Below are 27,209 nucleotides of genomic sequence, written 5' to 3'. Positions count from 1 at the left end.
GTCCCGCCCCCGTCCCTCAGGCCTTGGTCGGCGAAGCTTTTGTGCCTGTTGGGCGGGCGGGCGGAGGGAGCGAATCGGTGCCTTTGGGAGCGCGGGCCGCCATGCCAGGACCCGGGACTCTTGCCCCACGTTCGCCCCTTCCCTCCTCCTGCCGCTGGAAGCTGCACATCATTCGTCAGCTGCAGCAGCGGGACCGGAGGCAGAAAGCTCTGTTCTTGGACTTGGTGGAGGCTTGTGAGTGACAGTCCTGGGGAGGGGCAGGGGGTGGGGGTGGGAAGCAGCGGACTAGGGGCGTCGGAGTGGGACTGGGCGTGCACAGGACTGGAGGTTCTTGGCGATTGGAGGGGGCCAACCCGAGTGAGTGAAACGGGAAGGATGGAAGAAAGGCCTGGGGTGATACAGACACGCGTGACCTAGAGACGGGTGGGGGCACCTTGTGAGGTGGGCAGATGCCCACTCTGAAATTTCCACCCTGAAGAGAAAGAAGAATTAAGAGCAGGATGAAGAAGTACCTCCCACTCCTAATAGCACCCCTTGGGATCCTGGAAGAGACAGTCATGTAGTATTCTAGGGGAATTCAGGTGGGAGAGAAAGGTGGTTTTTGGGATGGAGGTGGGACTAAGAAACAATGACACTGGGAAAAGAAAGGGAAGGATCTAAGAACTGAAAAGAGGAAAGGCGATCTGGTATGGAAGATTTAGAGTGAGACTGGGTGGGACAGAATGGTGGCCCCAGGGACAGAGAGGGCCTGAGGGAAACTAGTAGAAATGGGGTTTAGAGAACCTATATCCGAGGAAAGGATATACACACGTGTGTGTATATGTGTGTATGTATATTACATATATTATAATGATCCAGTAGAGTCCCTTTGGTGACCAGTGGAGTCTCTGCTGAAGCAATGCTGTGGTTTGGGTTGGACTCAGGAGAAAGGAAGAAAAACATTATTGAGGAAGAGGTGATCTCAGGACAGAATGTATGACCTGAGGGAGACTTTGGTTGTCCTGGGTGGTTAGGGTTAGCCCAGTGTGGAGGGAGGAGCAGACTGGTGAAGGTGTGATAGAATGATTCTTTAAGAATGCTCGGGATTTGAAACTGATATGTATGAAAAAGCAGACTTCATCCTTACCCCATCCCCCCAGGAGAGATAGTCCTGCCACCTGGTTCCCAGGTTTACTCCTTGTGAAGGTGGAAGAATTGGGAAAAGAAAAATAGATATTTTTCTCCCTTTTCCACCTCCTCCTCCCCTAGATAGCAAGCAATCGAATATAAGTTAAACATGTGCAATTCTTCTAAACATATTTATGTGGATTTCTTAGTATGGCCCTTAGTGTCCATTTACCTATAGTCTATATATTTATCTGCTTAGTAATTGCTTGTGGGTTGATTTAGGTAGAATTGTAACTAATAATAGCCTTTGGACAAAATCTTGTTTATGTATATTTTATGGAGAACAGATTTTGGTCTGGAGGGGGACTATGTTTTAGCACCCTAGAGATTTAGTGGCCTTCTTGATTGGACATGATATGGAGACGTATATTCTCTGTCTTCCATTTGCCCTGGAGGATCTAGGTCCCTAAAATGCTTGTTTTCTGTATATAGATCATGATTAGGGGACCACTCTCTAGCCTTTTGCTCAGGCCCTGGTTTCTAAGAAGCTAGGCTACCTTCTGCCCCAAAATGATGTCTTAAAGAGTCTTTGAAGTATCTACTCTCCATGAGACCTCCCAGGTCCAGGGCAGTACTTTCTATCCCCATTAATTTGTAGAGCCCACCTTGCCTTTCCATTTCAGCACCTGGACAAAAGTCTGATTTGGCCACTGTAGCTCCAGCTCTGATATAGAGTGAAGGGAATGTGGTGATGGCCTTGTGGTGATCTCTAATCTCTGCTCAGGGCGAATGTTATTCTTTTTGCTTAGTAATATAGCATTCATCTCCAAAGATTTCATTTAGTCTACTGAACATGTGTCTGGTAATGCAGTTTCAGTTCTTCTATACCCTTGTATCCATGGAGATGAAAGTCTTAAGTTTGTCCTTTGGCCTTCTTGCTGCTGCCTTTTGCCATTGGTGGGACCTGCTGCTATGTTCTCTGCCTCTGCTATGAACTCTACCTCTCTCATCCCCCAAAGCCTCAGGAGCACCTCTTCCTGAGAACTCATCTTTGCTCCTTGCACAATGACACATCCTTCCTTTTTGAGCCTGGGTCAGCTTCTTCTGCCCTTTGGTGACCTTGGGGAAGCTTCCAGTACCTGTCTCCTGACTGCTAGCTCAGCTCTTTGCTTGCTGATGAGCTCTTCTATTTTCCTGGACTCTGTGGCAAACCCTGGGTTCCTACAACAAGAGGAAAGTTCAGGTGTGGTGGGCTCTGTGGTGAGCAGGAGAGGCCAAAGCTGTCCTGTAGGGACCGAGGTGGCAGCTCTAGTATACCAGTGGCTCCTATTTCTGTAGCTCTAGGGCTTGCAAAGCTTCTTCCCTATAATAACTCTCTGGAATTGTGGATGCAAAGATGATTATCCTTAATTTACAAAGGAGAAAACTGAGGCTCAAAGAGATTTAATCATTTGTCTGTGAATTGGAACTGAGATTCAAAAAAGTGGGTCTTTTCACTTCAATTCCAGGTCTTTTTCTATTATACTATATTGTTTCATAAGCTCATTTCCCTAGCTGAAAGTTCTTATGATGAATTTTGTGTTGACTCCCTTCTCCAGGCACGTTCTTATATTTTTCCCCCTGACAGGCCCCTACCAATGTCTCAAAGGCACCTAGAGTCATGTTCTCTATATTTTTCAAGGAGCTAGTTTGCTAATCAAAGGATAGGACAATGGAAAGAACTCTGGATTTAGAGCAAGAGGCTCTGGATTCCAACCCTAATTCTACTTGAATGACCTTGGGCCAACCACCTCTGTGGGCCTCAGTTTCCTAATCTGTTAAATGGAGGTATTGGGTTACATATCCATTGAGCTTATTATGGTTTGGGCTGACTTCCAGGAGGTTCTAAAGAGCAGTAGTAAGGTAAAGTAGGAAGAGGTGGTCTTTTGAGTCAGAAGAGCCTTGGATTGAAGGCCCAGCTTTGACATAGTTGAGCTTCAGTTTCTCTATCAAGCAGTGATACTTCTTATGTACAATTCATACAGTTGTTGTGAGCTAAGTATTTTATATACCTTAATACTGTCTCTATTGAAATGGGAGCTCCTATTATTTCTAACATAAGCAACATTATTGTTACTATGCAGAGGGCTTCAGGAAAAGTTCTCTTATCTACCTTCCTGAGAACATGAATGAATGAAAAATCCATCATTAAGAATTTATTACAGCAGTCAGGTGGAGAAGGAGACACTTTTGGAAGAACTGTCATGATGGCCACCCCCCAAAAAAGCCCTGCAAATGCATTTCAAACCTTCATTAATTGGTGACGAAAGTTTTGGGAAAATTACTTTTGTGAAACATCACTTGACTGGCAAATTTTTTTTTTTTTTTTTTTTATAGCCTTTTATTTACAGGATATATACATAGGTAACTTTACAGCATTAACAATTGCCAAACCTCTTGTTCCAATTTTTCACCTCTTACCCCCCCACTCCCTCCCCTAAATGTCAGGATGACCAGTAGATGTTAAAATATATTAAAATATAACTTAGATACACAATAAGTATACATGACCAAAACATTATTTTGCTGTACAAAAAGAATCAGACTCTGAATTATTGTACAATTAGCTTGTGAAGGAAATCAAAAATGCAGGTGTGCATAAATATAGGGATTGGGAATTCAATGTAATGGTTTTTAGTCATCTCCCAGAGTTCTTTTTCTGGGTATAGCTAGTTCAGTTCATTACTGCTCCATTAGAAATGATTTGGTTAATCTCGTTGCTGAGGATGGCCTGATCCATCAGAACTGGTCATCATCTAGTATTGTTGTAGAGGTATATAATGATCTCCTGGTCCTGCTCATTTCACTCAGCATCAGTTCGTGTAAGTCTCTCCAGGCCTTTCTGAAATCATCCTGTTGGTCATTTCTTACAGAACAGTAATATTCCATAATTTTCATATACCACAATTTATTCAGCCATTCTCCAACTGATGGACATCCATTCAGTTTCCAGTTTCTAGCCACTACAAAAAGGGCTGCCACAAACATTCGTGCACATACAGGTCCCTTTCCCTTCTTTATAATCTCTTTGGGATATAATCCCAGTAGTAACACTGCTGGATCAAAGGGTATGCACAGTTTGATAACTTTTTGAGCATAGATCCAAACTACTCTCCAAAATGATTGGATTCGTTCACAACTCCACCAACAATGAATCAATGTCCCAGTTTTCCCACATCCCCTCCAACAATCATCATTATTTTTTCCTTTGACTGGCAAATTTGGGAAAAAGTATGTAGCCTTCTTGAGTGATAAGGTTCATCCTCTTGTGCTCCATGCAAACAGGGATCCTATTTAACTCTATATGTGATGGACACTTGTCCAAGAGACATTTGGTGATCTGAGAGGTAGTTATTACATCCCAGCTCAATGTATCCTTGTAATGCTTTATATAACATTAAGAGTTACTTCCAAGGAGGGGAAAAATTGGAACAAAAGGTTTGGCAATTGTCAATGTTGTAAAATTACCCATGCATATATCTTGTAAATAAAAAACTATTAAAAAAAATCATAAGGCACCAAAAAAAAAAAAAAAGTTCCAAGAATGTGTCTAACTAATTCCAGTACACTTGTGTTGGAAAGTAACGACAGCATCCAGAGACAGAGCTAGAGAGACTGAATGTGGATCAAAGCATAGCAATTTGACCTTTTTTGCTGTTGTTTGCTTTGTGTGTGTGTGTGTGTGTGTGTGTGTGTGTGTGTGTGTGTGATTTTTTTTCCCCTTTTGATTTGACTTTTCTTGTTCAGCATGATGAATCTGGAAATATGTTTAGAAGAATTACATATTTAACCTATATTGGATTGTTTGCTGTCTTAGTGGAGGTGAGAAGAGGGGAGATAGGGTGAAAAATTTGGAACACAAGGTTTTTCAAAGGTGGATGTTGAAAATTACCTTTGCATGTATTTGAAAAAATAGCATACTACTTAAAAAACATGTACCTAACTGACAGAAATCTGCTATGTGTGTGAAAGTATCTTTATAGTGTTGTGTGGCAACAAAGTAGATATTAAAGACAGAATAGTTGAGGCAAAATCAATTGTCTTCCTCAGGAAGAAGACCACAGGACCATGATATTTCAGCCAAAAGTAACCACAATTGTGAGAAACTCTTTCTCTGGCTTGCTTTTGTTGATGTTGTTGTTGTTCAGTTGTATCGACTTTTCATGATCTCGTTTGGGATTTTCTTGGCAGATACTAGAGTAGTTGCCATTTCCTTCTTTAGCTCATTGTTAGAGATGAAGAAAGTGAGGCATAGTTATGACTTTGTTGTTACTTGTCCAGAGTCACAAAACCAGATTTGAACTCGTGAAGATGAGGCTTCCTGATGGCAGGCCCAGTGTTTTATCCCCTGAACCACCTAGCTACCCTTGGCTTGCTAGAAAACTTTATTGGAGACCCTAATTTGCAGTTTGTTGCCAACCCTGCTTTTGTACCTCCAGAGATGGTCATGGACCTGGCAGCACTTCATGGTTATTTAAAATGCTCTCTGAGGAAGAGGCTAATCTATAAGGAAATGGAGCTGGAGTCCTAGACCAAAAGTCAAATTTCATAGGCAACTGTCCTGTAATGTCAATGGTGTAATGTTTGCCAATTTATTATGTAGCTGAACAGAACATGTGCTTAAACTTTGGAATGATGAAGGAGATGACTAGACTTCTGAATGAATGGGACAGTTTAAATATATACATATCTATGCATGTTTATAAATAAAATTCATATTTTGGATCTGTAGATTTAGCTGTTTTGTGTCTCAGTTATGTCCCATTGAATTTCAGATATAAGACTGCTGCCCAATATTTTTATTTTTTCCCCTTTAGATCATAAGAAATTCATATTTCAAATATCTAAGCAAGTGAGCTCTTGTCCCTTGTTTACAACAAGTATTTTGTAAACAAGGGATAAGAGCTTTAAAACCTGTTTTGTTTGGTCTTGGTAGATATGTGCTGTGTTATTATTTAAATAGTCTTCACATTTTTATGACTAGTTGTTTTTAAAACATCTCAAACATATCATAAATTAAGATACATTTGGGCCATCCACTTTACAAAGTAAAGATAGCAACTGAACAGGTTAAAACCTTTGTGCTGCTGTTAGATGAAATAATTGATTACAACTTGGTAATAAAGTTAAAATGAGTGATATAGATAATTTAGGAAGTTAAGCTAAAAGTTTTCACACTCGCTAACTAGAGCACTTAAAGTGACTTGTGAAAGAAGGGTAAGGTTGAAGAGTAATATCACATGAGGATTTTAAATTTTTTCCTGTATATGAGCTATCAATAGAATAGAATTTAATTTATATGAATTAAATAGTAACTAAATATGGCTTTTAAAAGGCTATTATGTTTAACATACATGGAATGATAATCATACTTTAAACAGCTTGAGATGATTATGAAAATAAACTACTCTGTTAACGTCAATTTTGATAAACTTTAAAGCCCTTGTAGGCAAAATAGTCCTGTTGGGATGGAAATATGTCAAGACAAAAGTTAATAAAAATGGACCATTTTTGGAATGGTAGTCTAAATGCAAGCCTTGGAATGAGTTCTTTATTTTGAATTCTGTAATAAAAGTGAAACATTTGATTTTTTAAAAAAAGTATTCAGTATAGACTTATGAAGAACTTTCCTGAGACCATGTTATGACTTCCCCTTTCCATAGAAAATGACTCAAATGGAGAGAAAGGGTTATCAGGTTAGGGAGCCAGGAAAATGGAGAGACTATCTTGCCCTCAGGGAGTCTTTGATAAGAGTGGGAGAAGGTCAGTTCTCTTTTAGAACTGAGGCCTAGAAGAGAGTACCAAACTGGAACTGCCCAGGTAAAATATCAGACTTGGTGATGGCTCCTTAGATAAGTATGGGGAGGGTGGAGAGGAGGCAGCCAGAAGGCATTGAGAATTTGTGGATAAGCAAAGGTTGTTGTGGCCAATCAGGAAAAGCTGTGTGGGGGAGAAGGGTGCTGTGCATGGTACTGAAGGAAGAGAAGTGGTCCTGGATGGATAAACCACACTTTGGCCTGGCCTCTTAACTTTCTACATACACCCTAGAGGAAACTTAGTGTTGAAAGAGGAAGTGTGGTGAACGAAGCTCCTCCCCTACCCATCTGGGGCTGCTAAATTCACTCAGTACCTGTAATACTTGGGGGTTCCCAGTTCTTTATTGGGAAAGGAAATAATATGGTACCTTCTATCCTCTTCTGAATCTCTCTAGGTCTTGGGAGGGAGGACCAGGTTCACATCCTCTCTTTGGAGCCCACAGAGGCAGAGCAGGGGTTTATAGGTCACCCACTTTTTGGAGTGGGAGAAAAGAGCAGATTATAGCCTGATAAATATGGGGAGATGGAAAAGATTCAGGATTATGAGTGTCCTGAAGGATACTCTGAGTATCCACTATCCAGGAGAGTGGATATACTTTTTGACTCCTTCTCTGGTGCTGGTGTCTAGGGCTGGGAATAGAGCTCAATGGAAGTATTGACGGGACTTGGGTGGATATGGAGAGTCTCCTCCTTACAAATCCCTGCTTTTGCCATCTTCCTCTCAGATCACAGACTCTTGGAAAAATCAGACCTGTTGGCCCATATCACAGAAAAGCTGCCACCTGAACCTCCCAGTGAACTTGTTCATCTCCCTTCAGGGTAAGAGAGAGGGTCAAGGGGAGGACAGAAAGATTTGGGGAATGGCATGTGGAAAAGTCTGTGGACTCTAAGGGAAGAAGATTTTAATAGGGAAGGGGAGCCCTTGATAGTGGAGTTGAGAGTGACCATGGATGGGTAGGGGGTTCAGAGAGTGAGGAGGGGAGGCCTGAGGCAAGAAATTCTAAGGGGAGGGAGGGCGGGCATGGTGCCCAACCACAGGCCCATACAATGATTGCCCTGTGCACTTCCCCTGGTTAATTCTCTTCCTGGCACCTCATTGCCCCAGAGGCCACACCAGTTTCCCTCCAGCCAGGGACAATTAGGCCTTTCTCCCTTGAGCCCCTCCCCACCAAATTCCCCAAGCCAGAGATGACTCTGTGGCCTGATGACTGAGACCCTTCCAGGAGGTTGGTTGTTCCAGTCTCTCCCCCTCCTATTTATTCATCTAGCAAACATTAACTGACTCTCTGCCTGGTGCAAGACGTGATCAAGCCCTCCCTCCAGCTGTGGATGTCTCTCTGCCTCTGTCTCTCTCCCTCTCTCCTAGACTTCTTCACTTTTTCTTCCTTTCTTCTTCCTTCTGTCTTTTCCCCTCCCTCATTCTTGACAGTCCATCTCCATCCCTCTTAATTGTCTGTCTTCTTTCTTTCTTCTTCTCATAGGTTAGATGGCACTTCATTTAACAGATTAGGAGCCTGAGGCACTGGGTCCATCATTAGTCCAAGGCAGAGCTCAGGAATCTGACTCCCAATTCACTGCTTCTCTTTCCCATCTTGTCTGTCTGTGTCCCTCCTTTCCTCTCTTCTCTGCCTCTGCTTGGCCTCCCAACTGTTGATTTGAATGTGGGATGATCTAGGATTGGGAGAAGTTTTTGCATCTGTGTTTCAGAAAGAAGCATGGAGATATGAGCTCCTCAGTTGTACCACATGTTTTATTTTATTATTTTTTTTATTTTTTTTAATTTTAATTTTTTTATTTAATAGCCTTTTATTTACAGGATATATGCATGGGTAACTTTACAGCATTAACAATTGCCAAACCTCTTGTTCCAATTTTTCACCTCTTACCCCCCACCCCCTCCCCTAGATGGCAGGATGACCAGTAGATGTTAAATATATTAAAATACAAATTAGATACACAATAAGTATACATGACCAAAACGTTATTTTGCTGTACAAAAAGAATCAGACTCTGAAATATTTGTACCACATGTTTTAATGACAAATGAAGGGAAGGGAGGATGTCACATGGCCTTCCTAGGCAAGGCAAGGGAGAAGTGGGAAAGAAAGGGAGTCTGGGTCCTACCATTCCCTGGGTTAAGTGAAGGGACCCAAGTCACAGGTAGTTTGAACATCATTTTTCATTTGACTAGAGCACATGATTTATACTTTAGTGGGAATGTAGGGGAGGGGCTTGACATTCTGGGAGTTTACCATGATACAGAGAAGAGATTAAAGTCAGATCATGAAGCCCTAGCTGAGATGGTGGACAAGAGGAAAACTTCTGCTTTTCCCCTCCGACCTTTATATGTATCCTGTTTCTTGGTCTGTGCTAGCCATGGAAAGTATCACTTCTCAGACTCGGGGTGCAGAGCACTGACTAAATATCAGAGCTGCCTCTCTGTCTCTAACCTCACTGACTGGCTCACACCTTTCCTAGAATATGTGGGGGAGGGAAGATTGATTTGGGCATCTTCCAGTCCCAGAGTGCAATGAGAGATAAGACCCAGCCAGGAGGGATACAGGCTGTGTGTGTGTGTGTGTGTGTGTGTGTGTGTGATCCAAAGCTTCTCTCTGGATGACAGGGAGGAGGAGAAAGCAAGGCCAGTGCTGGATTCTGCCCAGTCACCTGAGGACCTCAGAAGGAAATGGGAGGAAGAAGTGGATAAGGTCAAGTTGGTCTGTGGGGAGGTAGGTACATGTTTAAGATGTTAGAGAACGTCCACTTTATTTTATGGGTCTAAAATACTGAAAATAGAGAATGTATCCGTCAGTTGGGGAATGACTGAACCTAATATCAGGGGCAGTTGGTGGCTCAGTGGACAGAGCACTGGGCCTAAAATTAGGAAAAACCTGAGTGGACTTAGAAAGACCTGAGTTCAAATCCAGCCTTAGACACATTTAACTAGCTGTGTGACCATGGGCAAGAGACTTCCACCTTGCCCCATATTATTATGGGGATAATAATAGCACCTACCTCCCAGAGTTGTACTGAGGATTAAATAAGGTAAAGTGCTTACCTGGCACATAATAGGTGCTATGTAAATGTTTCTTTCTTCCCTTTCCAGTTATTGTATATAAATGTCAAGAAATTCTGTTGTGTTTAAGAAATGATAAAAGGAATGGCTTCAGAGAAAGTTAGGAAGATTTATTTGAACTGATGAAGCTTTCCTTTGATCTTAAATGAAATGAGTAGAACCAGGAGAACAATTTATATAATAGTAACATTGTAAAGACAACCAACTTTGAAATCCTTGATCACTTTGATCAATACAGTGACCTGTCACGATTCCCAATCAAAAACCCAATCAAAAGAAGTGCTATCTGGATCCCTATAGAGGTGATGGACTCAGGACAGAATGAGTCACATTGTTTGGCCATTGCTTTTGTAGGAATTGGTTTTGTTTTATTATTCCCATTTTTTAATAAGTGGCTTGTTTTTCTTTTTTCTAGGTTAGAATGGGATAGAAAATAAGTGCTTATTAATTGAAACATGAAACAAAATGGAGGAAAAAAAGAAAACAGCCCTAGAGAGATGAGGGGCACACAGAGTAAATAGTAGGGCCTGGCTTGTGTAACTCTGGGCAGATCACTATAATGTTCTGGTTAACTTTTTGGAGGTCTCTGCAGTAGCCTTGGTTTCAGCTGAGTAATCACCACGAGAATAGCCAGAAATAAAGCACAAATTCTTTATTATCCACTTCACAGTCTGTCTTCTTCACTTGGGGCTCAGCTAGCTTTAAGGAAGGCCTTCAGACAGGACTTGGTCTCAGTGGGGAAATGAAGGAGGACTGGCCAGTTGCCATGGTGGTGGGAGATGGAGTGAATGCCCCTCGTCCAGTCCTTGTTGGCTCTTATGTACTTATAATTACATCATCGTAGGTGTCAATCTTGTATAATAGGTTGTATGGAGTCCAGCACCAGAGCAAGAAAAAATGGACTCAGACTTCAGAGATTGAGGCCACTTCTAGAAATCATTTCTATTCTTTCTCTACCTTGTTCCCATTTGCAGATGGCATACCAAGTGGTAGAGAAGAATATGACCCTGAGCTCCCAGGATGTTATGCTGGAGGAGCAGCTGGGCAGGTGAGACACTAAGAGATCTCCCAAGCATAACCATGATCTGTTTCTGTAGGACAGATTAGGCTCTTAGGGATGCCCTGGTTTTTTTTTTTTTCCTAGTAGTATTTTATTTTTTCCAAATACATGTAAAGATAGTTTTCAAGATTCATTTTTGTAAAATGTTGTGTTCAGATTTTTTCCCTCCTTCCCTTACTTCCCCCCTCCTCAAGACAGCAAGCAATCTGATAAAGGTTTGATATCTGCAATTCTTTTAAACACATTTCCATATTTATCATGTTGTACAAGAAAAATTAGATCAAAAGGGAAAAAGGAAAACATGAAAAAGAAAAAAAAATAAGCAAACAACAACAAAGTGAAAATACTATGCTTTAATCCAATTTCAATCTCCATAATTCTCTCTCTGATGTGAATGGCGCTTTCCATCACAAGTCTATTGGAATTGGAATGGCTTTTATTCTTTTAAATTTGAATTAATTCTCTATTTTAGAAATAAGATCTCTATCAGAAACACTGGGAATGCCCTGTTTTCAGGCACATTATAAAGACAGCAGACTTTTCCCTCCCTCCCTCTGATGATCTGGTGGTTTGTCCCAGGAGCAGTCATTCCTAAAGCCTTACATTGTAAAGGGGCTTTGGGGTCTTTTGTGCAGGCCCTCCCATCTCCGTGTGAGGGAGCAGGAAGGGGGAACCTGACCTCCAAATCTGTCTTGTTCCCTGGCCTCCATCTCCTGCAGGCTGTCAGCTCTGGATGCCAGGGTGCATGACTTAGAAGAGACACGTCAGTGGCTGGCGGAGCAGGTGGCCAGGCAGCAGGACAGGATCATGGAAGGGAAGGAGGCCTATGACACACTGTGGGCCCATACCGGCCACCAGGAAGGGGCCTTGAGACAGCTGGAGGAGGAAGGCCGTGAGCTAGTGGAAAGGCTGATCCAAGTCAAGATGCAAGCAGCTGAGGACCAGAATTACTGCAATGAGCGGATTGAGAGGTGAAGTTTGAGGAGGGACCCTCCTGTCCTTGACAAGTCCCTGAGGGAAGAGCAGTAGCCTCTGTTCCTACTGAGACCTGAGGCTGAGGGGAGATATACATCCTAGACCTTGGGGGACGGTGGCTGTGACTGTACATTTCAGACTCCTGGAGTCCTTTTGTTCTCAGGGTCAAGCAAGCCAGGCTTTCCAAGGAGCTGAAGAAGGCCATGAGGAGGACAGTTAACATCTCTGAGTAAGTGGGGGTGGTCATCTGGAATCTAAAGGGCCATGTCTTTGGTCATAGGATGTTGGGGGGGAGTGGCCTTAGGGACCAGCTAACTTAACATTTGACTAGCTTAACATTTGACAGAGGAAGAAACTGGAATGGAAGTATGGACAATACAGTAGCTCACCTTGGGGGACAGATAGGGTTCAGTTGGGTTGACAGGGCATCCAAACCCCAGAGACCTCCACTCCCGTTAGCCTTGGGTAGAGCCTCTTGGGGCGTTCTGAGCTGTCCTGATTCTCTTTCCTTAGGACCCTGGACCCTCCAAACATTGTGGAGGCCCCTGCCCATAAGGAGGAGCTCTTGGAGGTAGAAACTTGTGAGAAACGATGGAAACGACCCTTTAGGTAAGTGGTGCTGTGAGACAAACTGAAAGAGACTGAGGCCCTGCAGGCCAGATCCCTGGGCCAAAGCATCCTGAAACTCCTCTCTTTAGCTCTGCCCTCGGGGATGGGAATCCTCAGGCTCTGTCCCATCCTTTTGGCCAGTGACTCAGGGATACGGTGGCTTCACAAACTAACTGACCTTGGGAAAAAACCAAGGGCCCAAGTCATTATTTTGGCTATTTTGACCTCATTTCCCTTTGACAAATATTCTGTGGATATGGAGGGGAAGCACAGTGAGACTGACTTCCAGGGATGGTTTGTGTTTTCCCATCTAAGATTATAGGATTTAGATTTAAGGCTGGAAAGGTCCTTTGAGACTAACCGTCTCATGTTACAGAGAGGAAACTGAGGCTCAAGGAGGGATTTTTGACCCAAGGTCATATAAGCAGAGCCAAAAGTTGATCTTGAGCTTTCTGCTCATCCTCTCTCCTTCCCTTCCCCCGCTCTGTGTGACATGGCCCTTGTTAAGTGATGTCCAGATCCTCCTGAGCACAGGACCAGGGCCAGAAGGGCCCTAAAAGGTCACATGGGTCACTTGCCACCTGCTCATCTTCCAGAGGAGGAAACCGAGGTTTCTTGGGGCTCCCAGAGCTCCTGGGACGCCCAGGTGAAGCCATTCTGTCACGAGGCTGCTGTGGCTGGATTCTAGGCTCTCCGAGCTGGCCAGGGGCCTCTTTCTGGACAGGCTGGAGGGCCTCTACGGACATCATAATTAGCTATCTAGCCCTCCTCCATTTTATGTGGGGGGGAGCCCTCCCCCTTAGGGCATTCCTACTTTGGGACAGCCTCTGATAGGAAGCTTTTGCCAGTATCCAGCCTCTTGGTTACTGCTCCTCCTGCTGAGTCCTGCCCTCAGGACCCAGACAAAGCAAGCCTGGCTCCTTTTTGCAGGAGGACTTTCATATACTTGAAGCCGCCATCCAGCCTTCACTTAAGACTTCATTTCTCTCAGTTAAACAACCCCATATACTTCATGGCCCTTCCGCCTTCCTCTGGCCTCCTCGCCCAGTCTCCCTTCAACGCTAACTTAGATGGTCCCAGTGGCCCACGCCTGAGGTCCCCAGGCCTGGCGAGGCTGAGGCTGGAGAATTGCTTGAGTGCCGCATTAGAATTAAAGCTGATTGGGGGCCAGTGCCTCGTCTGCCACCAACATGGTGAACCTCCATCAGGGTGGGGGGTATTGGGGAGCCACCCTCCACAGTCCCTGTGGAGCAGGGCAAGATAGGAAGACCCAGTCTGAAAAACAAAACTAACAAACCAAAAACAAAGATCCAATTTATCCTCCAAGGAAGAACATTTCTTTTCTTTTTTTTTTTTTTTTTTAACCCTGATCTTTTATTTTTTTAAAAAAACTTTTTATTTTATTTTTTTTCTCAATTCAAGAATTATTTTATTCAGTAAAATCAGAGATAATATGAGTTTATGAATGCGTTCTTAACTTGGAATCTGTGACTACCAAAAAAACTCCAAACTTCTGAAAGATTTTTTTTTAACAAATGATTGGAATTTCCTACATGCAACTTCATATTCAATTGTTCAGTCATGTCCAACTCTTTGTGACACATGGACCATAGTATACCAACACGGTCCATAGGTTTTCTTTTTTTTTTAATTATTATTATTATTATTATAAAACTTTTTATTTTCAAAACACATGCATAGTTTTCAACATTCACTCCTGCAAAGCCTTGTGTTCCAAATTTTTTTCTCCTTCCTTTCCTGCCACACCCTCCCCTAGACAGCAAGTAATCCAATATGTTAAACAGGTGCCATGGAAGAATATTCCTTAAGGCTTTACTAACAGGATGTAGCATACCATAGAGCTAAAACGTAACACCACAGGGCAGCATTTGTAGCAAGAAATTGGATTAATGGGATCATCAGCCAGTCAGCAAGTAAGCAAGTACTTGTTAAGCACTTATGTGCCAAGCATTGTGCTAAGCCCTAGAGATACAAAATAACTTCAGGGCCTGGAAAATGCCCTCCAATTCTGTGATACATTGTCAGAGAATAACTATGGAGCAAGTTATTGGTAAACCATTACTTTTTTGTGGAGATACTGAATAACTTACTATCAAAGTTGAAGTAATTTATAGGTGAGCCTGAGGCTTGGAGATCTCTAAGGTCCCCTCCCAGCTCTGATACCATGATAAACCAGGAGCTTTTTGCAGTGTGTTTGAATGATACTATGGATCCCACTGAAGTGAAGAGGAGGGAGGAAAAAAGTGTTCATTAAGCTCTCTGTCAGATGTAGTGTGAAGTGCTTTATAAATATTTCATTTTATTCTTACAACAATATTAGAAATTAATAATAATTAATATATGATGTCGTAATTATTATCTCATTTGACCTTTGCAACAACTTTGGGAGATAGATGCTATGATTATCCCTATTTTACAGTTGAAGAAACCGAGGTGAGGTGGCTTGCCCAGGATCACACAGCTAGCTAAATGTGTCTGAGCTGCACTCAGTTCTTCCTCACGACTGCAGATTTTAGCAGTATTCTCTCCACTGGGTCACCTAACTTTTTGTTTATGGTGTCACTCAGGCTCCAAAAGTATCTTCAGATGGGAGGCTTGTTCCAAGCTCCCTTCCTGCTTTCCTTGGCAATTGGAAGAACCATTCTAGGTGACGAGAGCTGGAAGGATCTCCGACCTTGTGCATGAACCTTCTCGCTGACATACTTACCTCAGCCTTTGCTTGAATACCTCCAACAATAGACATGGAAGATGCTGCCTTGATAGAGAGTGAACTTCCTCCAACAATAGGAAGTTCAGTCTCTATCAAGGCAGTATTTTCTACTGTGGGACAGCTCCAACTCTTGGGAATTTCCCTCCCTTATTTTGAGAGAAAATTTGTCTACTTGGGACTGCTCATGGTCCTGGTTTTGCCCTCTGCCTCAGCATGGCCTTTCAGATGTTGAAAGATGGGAATTATAGCTCCCTCCCCTTGAGTCTTGGGAGTGAAATCTCTCCTGTTGCTCTGTCTGCCCCATTACCCTATTACTCCCTGACCTTCCTGGTATCCTTATTCTGGCCCTTGTGGACAGTGCAGAGTCAGGGCCCAGAGGACAGGTGAAGAGCTCCCTTCTAGCCAAGAGATCCTAAGATCTCCCTTCTCATCACCTGGGGTCCACTGACCTCATCTGTCCCTTACAGCCCCAATCCTCCTGATGGTTTTCTCTCTCTCGTTGTCTGGTTCTGCCTCCAGGTCGGCCTCCGCCACGTCCATGACCCTGGCACGCTGTATGGATGTGATGAAGGGGCTATTGGAGTAAGTGGGTGTGAGGAGAGCCAGGGGGGCATGTGGCCCCTCAGCTTTCCTGGGTGAGACCAGAGGCTCCTGAATAACTCATCTTGCCTCTTTCCCCCCAGTGCTCCCCCTTCTCTCTTTCCTATAGCCACATCCCTCCCCCATTCCCATGCCCACATCCATCTCTGCTAGTCTCTCCTTCAGTGTTCCCCTCTTTCTACTCTTGCTCCTTCCAATGTCTCCCCCATTGTCATGCTTCTCTTTCCCCATATTCCAAGTGTCCTGCTTTCTTCTCCAATGATTCACTGCATTCTGGTCCCCCTCCTTTCCTCTTCTCCATCCCATTCCCCTTCTCTCCAATGTCTCCCCTTAGTCCCTTTCTTTTAGTATCCCCTTCCTGCAGTGTTTCCCTTCCCATTATCTTGTTTCTTCTGGGGGAGCCCCTGGTCTGCCCCAGGTCTGGAGGGTGGAACAGGTGAGGCAGTGTAGGGGCTATGGTGGCCATTAGTCCTTTCCAGCCAGAGCAAGCTGGGAGCCCCCTGGATCTCTAAAGCTTGTACCCTGCCTCTTGTCATTTCTCTGAGGACACTTTTTCTAGGCTGGCCCTTTCTCTCAGGTTATGGTTTGGGGCTGGGTTTTTGGGAAGAGGTGTCTTCCTGTTACCAGCAGTCAGGGAGGCAAGGAACAGGCTCCCAGAGGCTGAGGGCTGAATTGAGATGCTGAAGCTCTGCTAGACTCACTTGGTGTGTGCTTGTTCTCTCTGTGTCTGCCTGTCCACTCTGCCCCATGGGCTCATCCAGAATGAGGGCCCCGAAAGGGAGGGGTCCTGTCCCTCCTCTCCTTTTTGGGAGGCAGCCCACTTTGGTTCCTAATTTTAGGAATCGCTGCTGGAAGATCAGGCAAGGCTCTTTCTGGAGAACCCTCAGGGCTCAGGTGAGGAAGTGAAGTGGGAGTCTACCTGTTTTACAGGGGGATCGAGAACTCTTGAAAGCTGTATCTCCCACCCAAAAGTTTCTTTAACCCTTGTCCTTCCAAAATCTTCTTTTTGAGTATCGTAATTTTGCCAAGCATCCCTGAATAGGCACATTTCCCCATACAAAGAAGAACTGAAAATAAGGGTTGTATATGAAACCATGAACTTCAGTTCCATCCAGATTGTTTCTTTTTACACTATTGGATGCTTCCCCGCTTGTCTGCAGCTTTGTCTGAATTTCTGCCTTCTCTCGTGGCCAGAACTTTGTCCATCACTCCACTCTTTTTCCTGTCAAGAATCCCTCATGTTGGCCATGGGCTCTTCTTCACCGCTCCCTTCTTTTCGATTGTGCTCCTCGCCAGCTCTCTGGGGGTCAAAGAACAGAGATCATTCTTATTTTATAGATGAAAAAATTGAAAGCTAGATTAAGGAAGGGAAACTTTCTCAAGATCACACTGAGCCCGTGGCAGGGCCAAGCACCCCAAGCTAAGTCAGGATACCACATGGAACTCCTACGACTCCATTTCTTCTGCAGAATGGGCAGATCCCACCCCCAGAAGGCCCTTAGACCAGTCCAGTGATTCCTACGTGACATGTTCTTCTCTGCCAAAGTCTCTTCTGGTTTTCCCTCTTGCCTCTGCTCTGGGAGAATTGTGGCTTGGAAGTTTCTGCCATTCCTTCCTTCTCCTACTTGCTCTTGGTCTGCCAGCCCTCTCCCCACCTCCGACCAGTGGTCACTTTCCTGGGCCTTTGTGGCCCCAGCCTCTGGTCCAGACCCAGGTGATGGGTTTTGGGGGGGAAGCTTTTGAAGGAATTATCACTGACTCTTACCTCACCCACTCAGTTTTAGGAAGAGAAGGGGTCATTCTGTGAGTGGGACCCCTGAGGCCCGATATACAAGTATTCCTGTGTGTGGGGTCTCCTGTCTCCCAGCCAGAGCTCAGGATATCCAGGTGAGGCAGAGGGACCCACTGTAAAGGGACTAAGGGAGAGGATGGACATGGGGCAGGTGTATATGTGAGTACATATGTTCATGTATTCACACATACGTGCATGCTTGAGAGAGCCATGGGGAGATGTTGGGTCAGATAAATAGTGATGGAAGATAACCTGACTAGACTGGGTGGGCACATGAGAGCTAAGGAGGTCCCTAGACAATAAAGAGAGCAGCAATATTTGGAAAGGTACTGACTTTGTATGGGAGATGAATGTGTATATGGAATACAAATTGAAATCTGGATGGGTTGGGGAAAACAGAGAGGAGATGGATGGGCCCCAGCCGTGTGAAGAATAGCCTGGCTAGTCATGGGGGCAGGAGACAAGGAGAATCTGGGTCCTTGCTGTGAGGGAGGGCATTAAACCCTTTCTGCTTCCCCTCAGGAGGCTCACCGTTCTGAGGTTAATGCCGTCTGCTTCAGTTCCAACAGCAGCCTCCTGGCCACAGGCGGGGCTGATCGGCTCATCCGCCTCTGGAATGTGGTTGGAGGTGAGTGGATATTATACCTCTTCCCCCAGTTTCACCAACGGTCGTTTTCTCCCCTTGAGGGTCTTGGATGGGGGTGAGTGTCCTGAGCCCCGGATATTAATGGTCTCCTGGCCCTGCCCCATACCCATTTCTAGTTTCACAGACAACCTGCCATTTATGTGAGAGTAATACTGACTGTTGGGAGTGAGATAGTGGATGAGATTGGGGAATAACGGGAAACTTAGAGTAGGGTAGGACTTCAGCCACTTTAAGTTCAGCTTGTTTATAAATGAGGAAAGAGAGACTCCAGAATGTGTCCCTCACAGCTCCTGAAGGAAGAACTGGGCCTAAAAGTCAGGACTCAGCCTCTGAGCCACGGTTCTGTGCTGAGTCCCACTGGGAACCCTGAGTGGGGAGCCACCCTCATGCTACACTTTTGAGAAACCAAATGAATTGGTGGTTCCTGTAGAAAGAAGCACTAGGTCTAAAGCAATGGATTCAGGTTCTGAATTGACTTATTAGATACGAAATCTTGGTCAAGTTATTTTCTCAGCAAAAATGGAGCTAATGCTATGAGCATTATCAGCTTCAGAGGGAGTCCATAGTACTGCCTTTTTCTCTCATCTCCCCCAGGCCGCCTGGAAGCCGATCAGATGTTGGAAGGGGCCGGGGGGAGTGTGACGAGCCTGGAGTTTGAACCATCTGTGAGTTTGGATGAGGAAAAGGGGAAGAAGTCCCCTGGCCCGTCCTGGCTGTGGGGGTGGTTGGGTTTGTTGGGAATGTCTTTTTGACCTGTCTCTTTCCTAGAAGCAAGGCTCAGTCTGCACTGAGTAGCTCAGGACATATGGGTTGAATTTAATTGTGTGTCCTTGGCTTCCCTTGCTTAAAATGGTTTCCTCCTCTGTAAAATGTGGGATAATCTTTGCCCCAGCCTTTGCACTCATCTTCCTGCTGAGACAAGGAGGCCCAGAGTTAGGTTGGGGACTCGGGAGCCTGTGACCCTTCAATTCACAGATCAGTAATAGTAGTGAAAATAGCCGTTAACATAGTGCTTAAGGCTGGCAAAGTGCTTTATTTATCAGTATTACTTTGTTTGATTTGATCCTCCCAATGACCTTATGAAGGTCTTATACCTCATCTGTAAAATGGGGAAACTGAGACTGGGAGAGGCCAAAGTCACTTGCCCAGGGTCACACGGTTAGTATGAATCTGATGCAGGATTGGAAAAGATCTTTATAACACAGAGCCCAGTGTTTTCTCCCCGTGTCACCTGCCTGCTATGCTGGGCTGCTTCTAAAGAGTGACTGCAGATGGATCTAAGGTCTCACGGACTCAGGAACCTGCCAATGTTGTTGCTCCACCCCCCTCCTATGGTACTCTTGTTCAACACAAGGGAACCCCTTACCCTAATAGAGGCCTTCCTCGCTTTGGCCCCATTGTGAGGGGTCTTTGAGGGGCACTCCAGCTGTCTGCCTATCTTCCCTTGCTCTTGCCATGTGAATGGGCCATCTTTTCTTATTGTACCATTCTTTGATGACATCTTTTGACCTCACTTCCTTCTTAGATTACCTTACTGGTAAAATCTTGAAAAAAAGCTTAAAATCTAATAGGGGAGACAATATGAAAAAAACTTTGTGCAAAGAAGCTACTTACCTTGAAAAAGACCCTGAAGGCTATATTTTGTCCTATACAGCTGGATGTGTTTTTGGGGAGAGTGAGGGATAAGGAATCAATTAAACAATAAGCAATACGATATCTTGTCTCTACATCTTTCAGTCAGTTGTGAGGTGCTGACAATGTAGTCCACTGTGCAGTGCTGCTTCCAAAAGCTTCAACAAGGGTATTCTCAGTCATAAAGATATGGGTGTAGGTGGGAGAATAGGCATTTCAGAGTTCCTGATATTCTTTCAGTCACCTTTTTGGGGCATTAACAGGGTTAGAGATTCTGTTCCTCCCACCAGCCATAAGACACACACATCACACAAAGATACCTTTGGCATCTTCCCTTCCTTCAGATAACTTGTAATACCCCACAAGTCTCCTAATACTCCACAAGGGGCCATCTCAGATCTCTATAAATGTTTCCCTATCTCTATTCTTTTCTTTTTTTGTCATTTCTACTTCCTTTGTAAACACCTCAGGGACTCTGATGTTAGTGTTCAAGAGTGCTTTAATAACTCAACTTGTTGGAATCAAAAGTTTGCCTAAACGATTTTTGTAAAATATTTCTGTTTTTTTTCCTCCGGGTTCCATCCACCTTCCCATGTCATCCCTAAGAATCCTTGGGATGACTTATGTCACTGGAAGCTTTCCAAGTCCTCTTTAAACTGGGGAACCTTCAGTTCTTCTCCACCTTAATTGTCCATCGTCCTTCTTCATAAGATTTTACAGATGAGTTGAGATTCTAACCCACTGTTGCCTTTGACAGTAATATCTTTCCATTTGCCAGTTAAGTCAGATATTTACTGACTTAAAAGCTCTCTGGGTTCTTAAAGCAATTCATTTACATTGTTTTGACTTTTGGATAAAATTGGTACAATTGGTATCCATGTCACTTGTGTTGTTCATTTCCCATTTTTTATTTCTCCATAGCCTGTTCAAGTAATTTAGATTATTTGTATGTCACGTCCTTTACTCATTAGTAATCTTTCTTCCTATTTCTTCTAAATTCTGATCTTAGTTCACACTGAATAGTCTAGTTGGCACCAAGCAGACACAACATGGAAGGGAGAAGTGTGAGGAGAAGCTGGGAAATTAGGTGTGAGCCAGATCCTTGGAGGCCCCAATGCCAGGTGTTTCTGCTTTGTTCAGTAGGCAATGGGGAGCCCTTAAAGGCTTATGAGCAGAGGAGTGACACTCTGGCAGCATGTGGAGGAAGTATTGGAGGAGGAAGAAACCAGAGGCAAGGAGAGCAGTGAGGAGGCTATTATTGATAGTGATCAGGGTCCTCACACCAGCCATCTCCATCCTTTCCCTCAGGGCTGCTATTTGCTAGCAGCGACTTACAACAAAGCTGCCCAGCTCTGGAAGGTGGGCGAGAGCCAATCCAAGGTGAGTTGGGGTTGAATTTGGGATGGGAACTGGGGTAGGGGGGATGGTGGGGCAGGGAGGGACTAGAAGCATTCTTTGGATGCTTCTAATTTACACCTTTGATTCATGGCATCATTGGTACAGGAAACACTGTCTGGACACACAGACAAAGTGACAGCAGCCAAGTTCAAGCTGACCCGGCAGCAGGCAGTGACTGGGAGTCGAGACCGGACTGTGAAAGAGTGGGATCTCAATAAAGTGTCCTGTAAGTCACTCCCTACCCCTGTCCTTTTTACCTTCTTTGCCTCCCTTCTACACTCCATGGGCCAAATCCCCTTCTGCTCCTTCCCCAGAGTGGTCCTCCTTCAGTGTCCGTGGTGAGCGAGACCTCAACCTCAGTTCCTGTTTCCAATTCCTCTTGTCCCTCAGCACTTAGGCTCTCTCTCCCAACAATGTGTCAGCCATCCCCTCAGGTTCTCTCCTAATTCTGCTCCCTCCCATCTATCCTCTGATACTGTTTATCCCTGTTGATCTTCTGTATTTTCAGAAGTGCAGGGAGACCACTGAGTCCAGGCTGTGCCTCGGGCCCCAGAACACTACCCCTCCTCCCCTATGCCCTGGTCTCTCCTTGTCTAGGGGTCTGTTCATCCCTCAAGCAGGGGTTGCAGAGGGGGGAACCAAGCAGCTAGCCAAGGGGGCCTGGCAAGGTACCTGGGGACTTCACTTGGTAAGGGATCCTGAGTGTGAATCCTAGTCTCACTACTTGCCAGCTGGGCCACCTTGGGCAGATTATTCTGGTGAGCTTCAGTGCTCTCAGCTGTAAAAAGAACGGGTTGCATCATGTCCCCGATGTTCCTTCTGACCCAGGCCTTCGTTCCTATAAGTGACATCATGGCCCTCTGAGACCTTCATCACCCCCACTCCCCATTCCCCTCCTTCACACCCATGTGGTGTGTTGGACATTTAACAGGCTGAGGGGCCAATGTCATTGGCCCACTGAGGGCCTTTCTGGAGGTTCTGGGTCCTGTGGCATTCACCCTGTGGCCCCTCAACCCCCAGGCTCGCGAACTATCGATGGTGTCTCCTACTGCAACGACGTGGTATGTGGAGACCATCTCATCATCAGTGGTCACAACGACCAGAAGATTCGATTCTGGGACAGCAGGTGAGAAAAACCTAGCAGTGAACCCCAAAGAAATTGGGCAGCAGGCAGGGAAGGAGTTGTCCAGATTGCCTTCCTCATGTGCTATCAGCCAGTCAAGAAGTATCTGTGAAATGTCCCCTCTCTACAGGGGATGGGGAGATCCCTACCCTGGTGTGAAGGGATGGCACACTCTCTGCCCCTTAGATGGGATTCAAATTTCGCTGCAGCAGATTAGGTCCCTCCACTGACCTTTTAAAGAATATATACCAAAAGTAGGAATCTCAATCGAAACAAATAAGTAGAACTTTTATTCTTCTTATTAGTCTTATTTCCATTCTGTCATTATTAGCTTTCATAGTTTCCTTTTTGTCTCCTTATGACTATAATGAGAGAAACGCGTCATTCCTTACTTCATTTTGATGTTGAAAATTCCCCAGCCTTCCCCTTGCCTCCTGGGCTGCTGCCTCCCCACTGTGTGAGGTTAAAAGTCCTCGGAGCTTTCTCCCCAGTGATGACTGCTTGGCCGATGTGTCAGGAAGGTCCAGGGAAAGCAAGGGAAAGGATTTCAGCACCTGATCTTAGAGTTATTTCCAGGAATGGCTCACCCCATGGCTTGGTATTGCTCCTGCTTTCTAGATATCCTCTAGTGCCCCTCCCCGCTTCTGAAGCCTAATTTTTGGACTTCCTAGAGTCAAATAGGCTGTGGGCCTGGGGTCAAGAAAACCTGAATTAAAATTCAACTTCAGACACTTGTAAGGCTTGTTACCCTGGGGCAAGTCATTTCATCTCTGCCTCAGTTTCCTCAACTATAAAGTAGGAAACCTACCTCTCTCAAGGTTGTTGTGAGGCTCAAATGAGATAATATTTTTTTAGCATGGTGTGGTAAGTAGTGCTCAATAAATTTATGTTTCATTCTTTCTTTCTATGGAACATATGCACAGAGAAAAAAAGCTCAGGGTGGCTCCCAGGGTACTCCCATGTTTGCCATCATGAAACCCAATATGTTAACTTTGGTTTTGCTCTGTGAACCCTTTGTTTTGAGTTTGTACTGACTGGGCCTTCACCCACCAACACTCACTGTCATACTATCTTAGTTTAAGTGAGAAACTAAGATAAGCTCAAGATTTTTTTTTAAATTAAAAGTTTTTTTTTTTCAATTAACAGGCATTTATTTTCTCTCCCTCTCATTCACCCCAGAAGGAAAAAAAGAAAAACAAAACTTTTGAAATAAATATGTATAGTCAATCAAAATAAAATCCCACATTGGCCTTGTCTAAAAATATGTATATATATTTATATGTATGTATATATATATATATTTAGACAAGGCCAATGTGTATGTATGTATATATGTCTTATTCTGCACTTGGATGCCTTCCTTTTTGTTAGGAGATGGGACTAATGTTTATTGTCATTCCTCTAGAATCATGGTCACTCGTTTAGTTGATCAGGGTTCTTAAGCATTTCAAAATTTATTTTTCACAGTGTTATGATCTAAATTTTTTTTCTGGTTCTTCTCACTTTACTATGAATCACTTGATAGGGGTCTTCTCTGAAACCCTCTTTTTCATAATTTTTTAGGGTTCAGTAGTGCTGGGTTACATTCATTTACCATAATTGGCTCAACCATCACCTTTAGTTTTGGAAACCCTTTAGTTTTAGCTTAGAGTTAGACAATCAGGTCATAAGAGCATTCAAACAGAGCATGGCTATATTTCAGGAAGGACAAGTTGGAGAGTGTCCACTAGGACATTGAGCCAACTGGAGACCATTCTATAACCAGCACTGCTTAAAGGGACTCTGTTAGCATGGAGAGAGGCAGAAGTGTGTGTGTATGTAATTTGTGTATTGTGTGTGTGTGTGATGTGTGCATGTGTATGGGTATTGTGGGTATATATGTGTGCATATATGTATGTGTGTATATGTATGCATTGTGTGTGTATGTGTGTTCGTGGTGTTCGTGTGTCTGTGTGTTCGCAGAGGAGAGGTCCTTTAACACCCCCCCACCCCGGTCCTGTGTCCTTCCAGGGTGCCCCGGTGCATACAGGTGATTCCTGTGGAGGGAAGGGTCACCTCTCTCAGCATCAGCAGTGACCAGCTGCACCTCCTCAGCTGCTCCCGGGATGATGCCCTTAAGGTCATTGACCTTCGAGCCAACAACATTCGCCAGGTCTTCAGGTGATGGGAGCCCCCAGCCCCTCCTTTATTCCCGTCCCCTGTGGCAGAACCCAGGGTCTTCTGGATCCTAGATGAGAGGTAGAGAGGGGGTGGGCCCGGGAGTTCCATCCTTTCCCACCTTCTTGTCTCTCTTGCGTCCTCAGGGCTGATGGCTTCAAGTGTGGTTCCGACTGGACCAAAGCCGTGTTCAGGTGAGGACAGAATTCCCACCCCTCGAATTCTCCCCTGGGCCCACTCGTTGGCAGCCCGCTGTGCCCCCCCACCCTTCCCTTGGGGTCGATCTCTCCTGCCAGCCCCCGCCCCATCCTCAGTGGGGCCGCTGAGGAGGGAGGGGAAGGAAGGAGCAGGGAAGTGCCCAGAGCAAGGCTGGTGATGGGGAGAAGACAGACCCTGAGCAGCACGCAGGACTGTGTGTGACCTTTGAAGAGCTCAGTCTCACATTTCCTTTCTCCAGCCCAGACAAAAACTTTGCCCTTGCTGGTTCTGCCGATGGCGGCCTCTACATCTGGAATTTGGACAGTGGCAAGCTGGAGACCAGCCTCTATGGGCCCCATAGGTGAGCCTGCGGCCTCCTGCCCGAGCAGCCTCCCTCTGGGCGTGGGCTCTGGCCCCTCAGGATGGGGACGAGGGTCCTGTGGGGCCGGCTCTGCCACGCAGTGTGGAGGCTCCAGCAGAGGCTCCCGGTGCCAGAAGAAGGGCCCAGCTCCTTATCCCACAGTTCAGGCGGTGGCCCCTTCCCTCCTCTTGGAGATCATAATGCACCCAGATGGGTCAAAGGGAACTTGGGGACGTTGTAATCCGGGGGAGAGAGGATGCTGTGGGTACATGCTAACTGTCTTTAAGTGTGTGTAGAGGGCTCCAGGACCAGGTACATGGAGGCGGAGTTTGGACCAATAGCAAGAAAGCTTCCTAGTGGAGTGGGTTGTCTCAGGAGGGCTCCCCACACCAGAGAGCTCGGGCAGAGGCCAGGTGGCCACTTGCCAGGGGATCTCTGAGACCATCTCTGTCACCTGAGCACCATCCCACCACCTTGGGAGGCAGCGAGGTGACTCTGGGGACAGAGTTAGACCTCAAGTTGGGAAGCTCAAGGTCAGATCTGGCCCCAGACATCACTTCACCTGAGTCTGCCTCTGTCTCCTTATCTATAAAAGAAGGATAATAATGGCACTTTCCTCCCAAGGGACTCCCAAGGTGGTTGAGCATCAATAGGATAATGATACAAGATTTGTAAAGTGCTTTGCAGACCTCAAAGTATCCTGGAAATGTTCCCTGTGATGATGGTGTTCCTGGTCCTGTCATTTTCTTTCTCAGCTTTAATTTTTCACCTGTAAATTGGGGACAAGCCCAATCTGTACTTTCATAGGATTGTCATGAGGCTCCAGTCAGAGAAGGGATGATCACTCCTGTTTAATGTCTGGGGAAGCTGAGGTCCAGAGATGATAGACACCAACTGAGTCACACAGCCCACCAGTGGTTGAGTTAGAGCTGCGGCCTGACCCCTACTCAGCCTCCTCCTCTCCCTCTCTCCTCCCAGTATTAATATCCCTTTCCTTCCTCTGTTGATAGCGTCTCCATCAATGCGGTGGCCTGGTGCTGTGCTGGAACACATGTCGTAAGCGTGGATCAGGGGAAGAAGGCTGTGCTTTGGAGTTAGTCTGGCCTTGACTGACAGCCCCTGGAGCTGGGAGCCTCCTCCCCATGGTCCTGGATGAGGCTCTGGCTGGTTCCAGAGCCCAAGGTGCCAGGGAGGTGCACCAAGGACAATTGTGGGGAGCTTTGGGTCTGGAGGGAAAGGACTGGGTCCTATTTTAAGTACTCTGTCTTTGTAAACATTCAAAGGGAAAGAGGACTCGCATTTTTTTTGCATTAAAACTTTTGATTGACGGGCTAGCCTTGGGCTTGGGGAGCCAAGGGGTCGCTGTCCCTGGGCGAAGAGGAAGTTATCTCCCACAATTAACAATCGGAATCTCAGTCCCAGACCAAGCTCTCAACTTGCCCCCCACCCCCACCCCCCACGTAAGGCCTAAGGCAGGAATGCCGGGCTCTTTCCTGCGTCATGGGTGCTGCGTGCCGAGTCCCTTTTTCTGCTCCCTGATGGCCGGCCAAGTCACCCCTTGGAGCCGGGGCTGGTGGCTGTGGCCGTGGCCAGGTAGAGGCTGCTTGCGGGGACTCTGCCTAAGGAACCGCAGTGATGAGTCCCACTGGCTGGACTGCTCAGCAGCCAGGTTTGTTCCCCTGGAAGAGGAGGATGAGTATGGCCCCATTTGGGATGGTAAGGAAGGCTCCAGGTCTGTTTCCTTTAGATCCTTAAGTGACAGCCTATGGTGGGATAGAGAGCCGGACCATTGGGGTTGGGGCATTTGGCGGAGAAGGCCCTGGATGGGAGAGTGGGGTGAATGGGCAGAGGAGCAGGGGAACGCCTCCATCCTATCCCTCCAGCCTTCG

The 27,209-nt window shown here is 45.5% G+C and overlaps 1 protein-coding gene across 3 annotated transcripts; it reads left to right on the top strand.

The window, feature by feature from the left end:
• On the top strand, nt 1–26,648 carry ATG16L2 (autophagy related 16 like 2). 3 transcript variants are annotated; one of them, XM_003764692.4, is made up of 18 exons: nt 3–234; nt 7,688–7,781; nt 9,586–9,691; nt 11,013–11,086; nt 11,818–12,069; nt 12,237–12,302; nt 12,587–12,682; nt 15,933–15,995; nt 17,792–17,900; nt 18,328–18,433; nt 19,046–19,116; nt 21,392–21,463; nt 21,587–21,707; nt 22,502–22,607; nt 24,615–24,764; nt 24,908–24,955; nt 25,219–25,320; nt 26,331–26,648. In XM_003764692.4, the coding sequence occupies exons 1-18, from the start codon at nt 102–104 to the stop codon at nt 26,416–26,418; spliced, it is 1,857 nt and encodes a 618-aa protein (XP_003764740.1). In that variant the 5' UTR covers nt 3–101; the 3' UTR covers nt 26,419–26,648. The 3 variants fall into 3 exon arrangements, with proteins under 3 accessions (XP_031817354.1, XP_003764740.1, XP_031817353.1); XM_031961494.1 differs by lacking the exon at nt 25,219–25,320 and having other exon boundaries at nt 1–234; XM_031961493.1 differs by lacking the exon at nt 15,933–15,995.
• The last annotated feature ends 561 nt before the right edge of the window (nt 26,649–27,209 follow it).

The sequence above is a fragment of the Sarcophilus harrisii genome, chromosome 3, assembly GCF_902635505.1.
Source record: "Sarcophilus harrisii chromosome 3, mSarHar1.11, whole genome shotgun sequence".
Classification (NCBI taxonomy): Eukaryota; Metazoa; Chordata; class Mammalia; order Dasyuromorphia; family Dasyuridae; genus Sarcophilus; species Sarcophilus harrisii.
The sequence above is the reverse complement of the archived record's forward strand: the minus strand, read 5'-3'. Positions and strand labels throughout refer to the sequence as shown.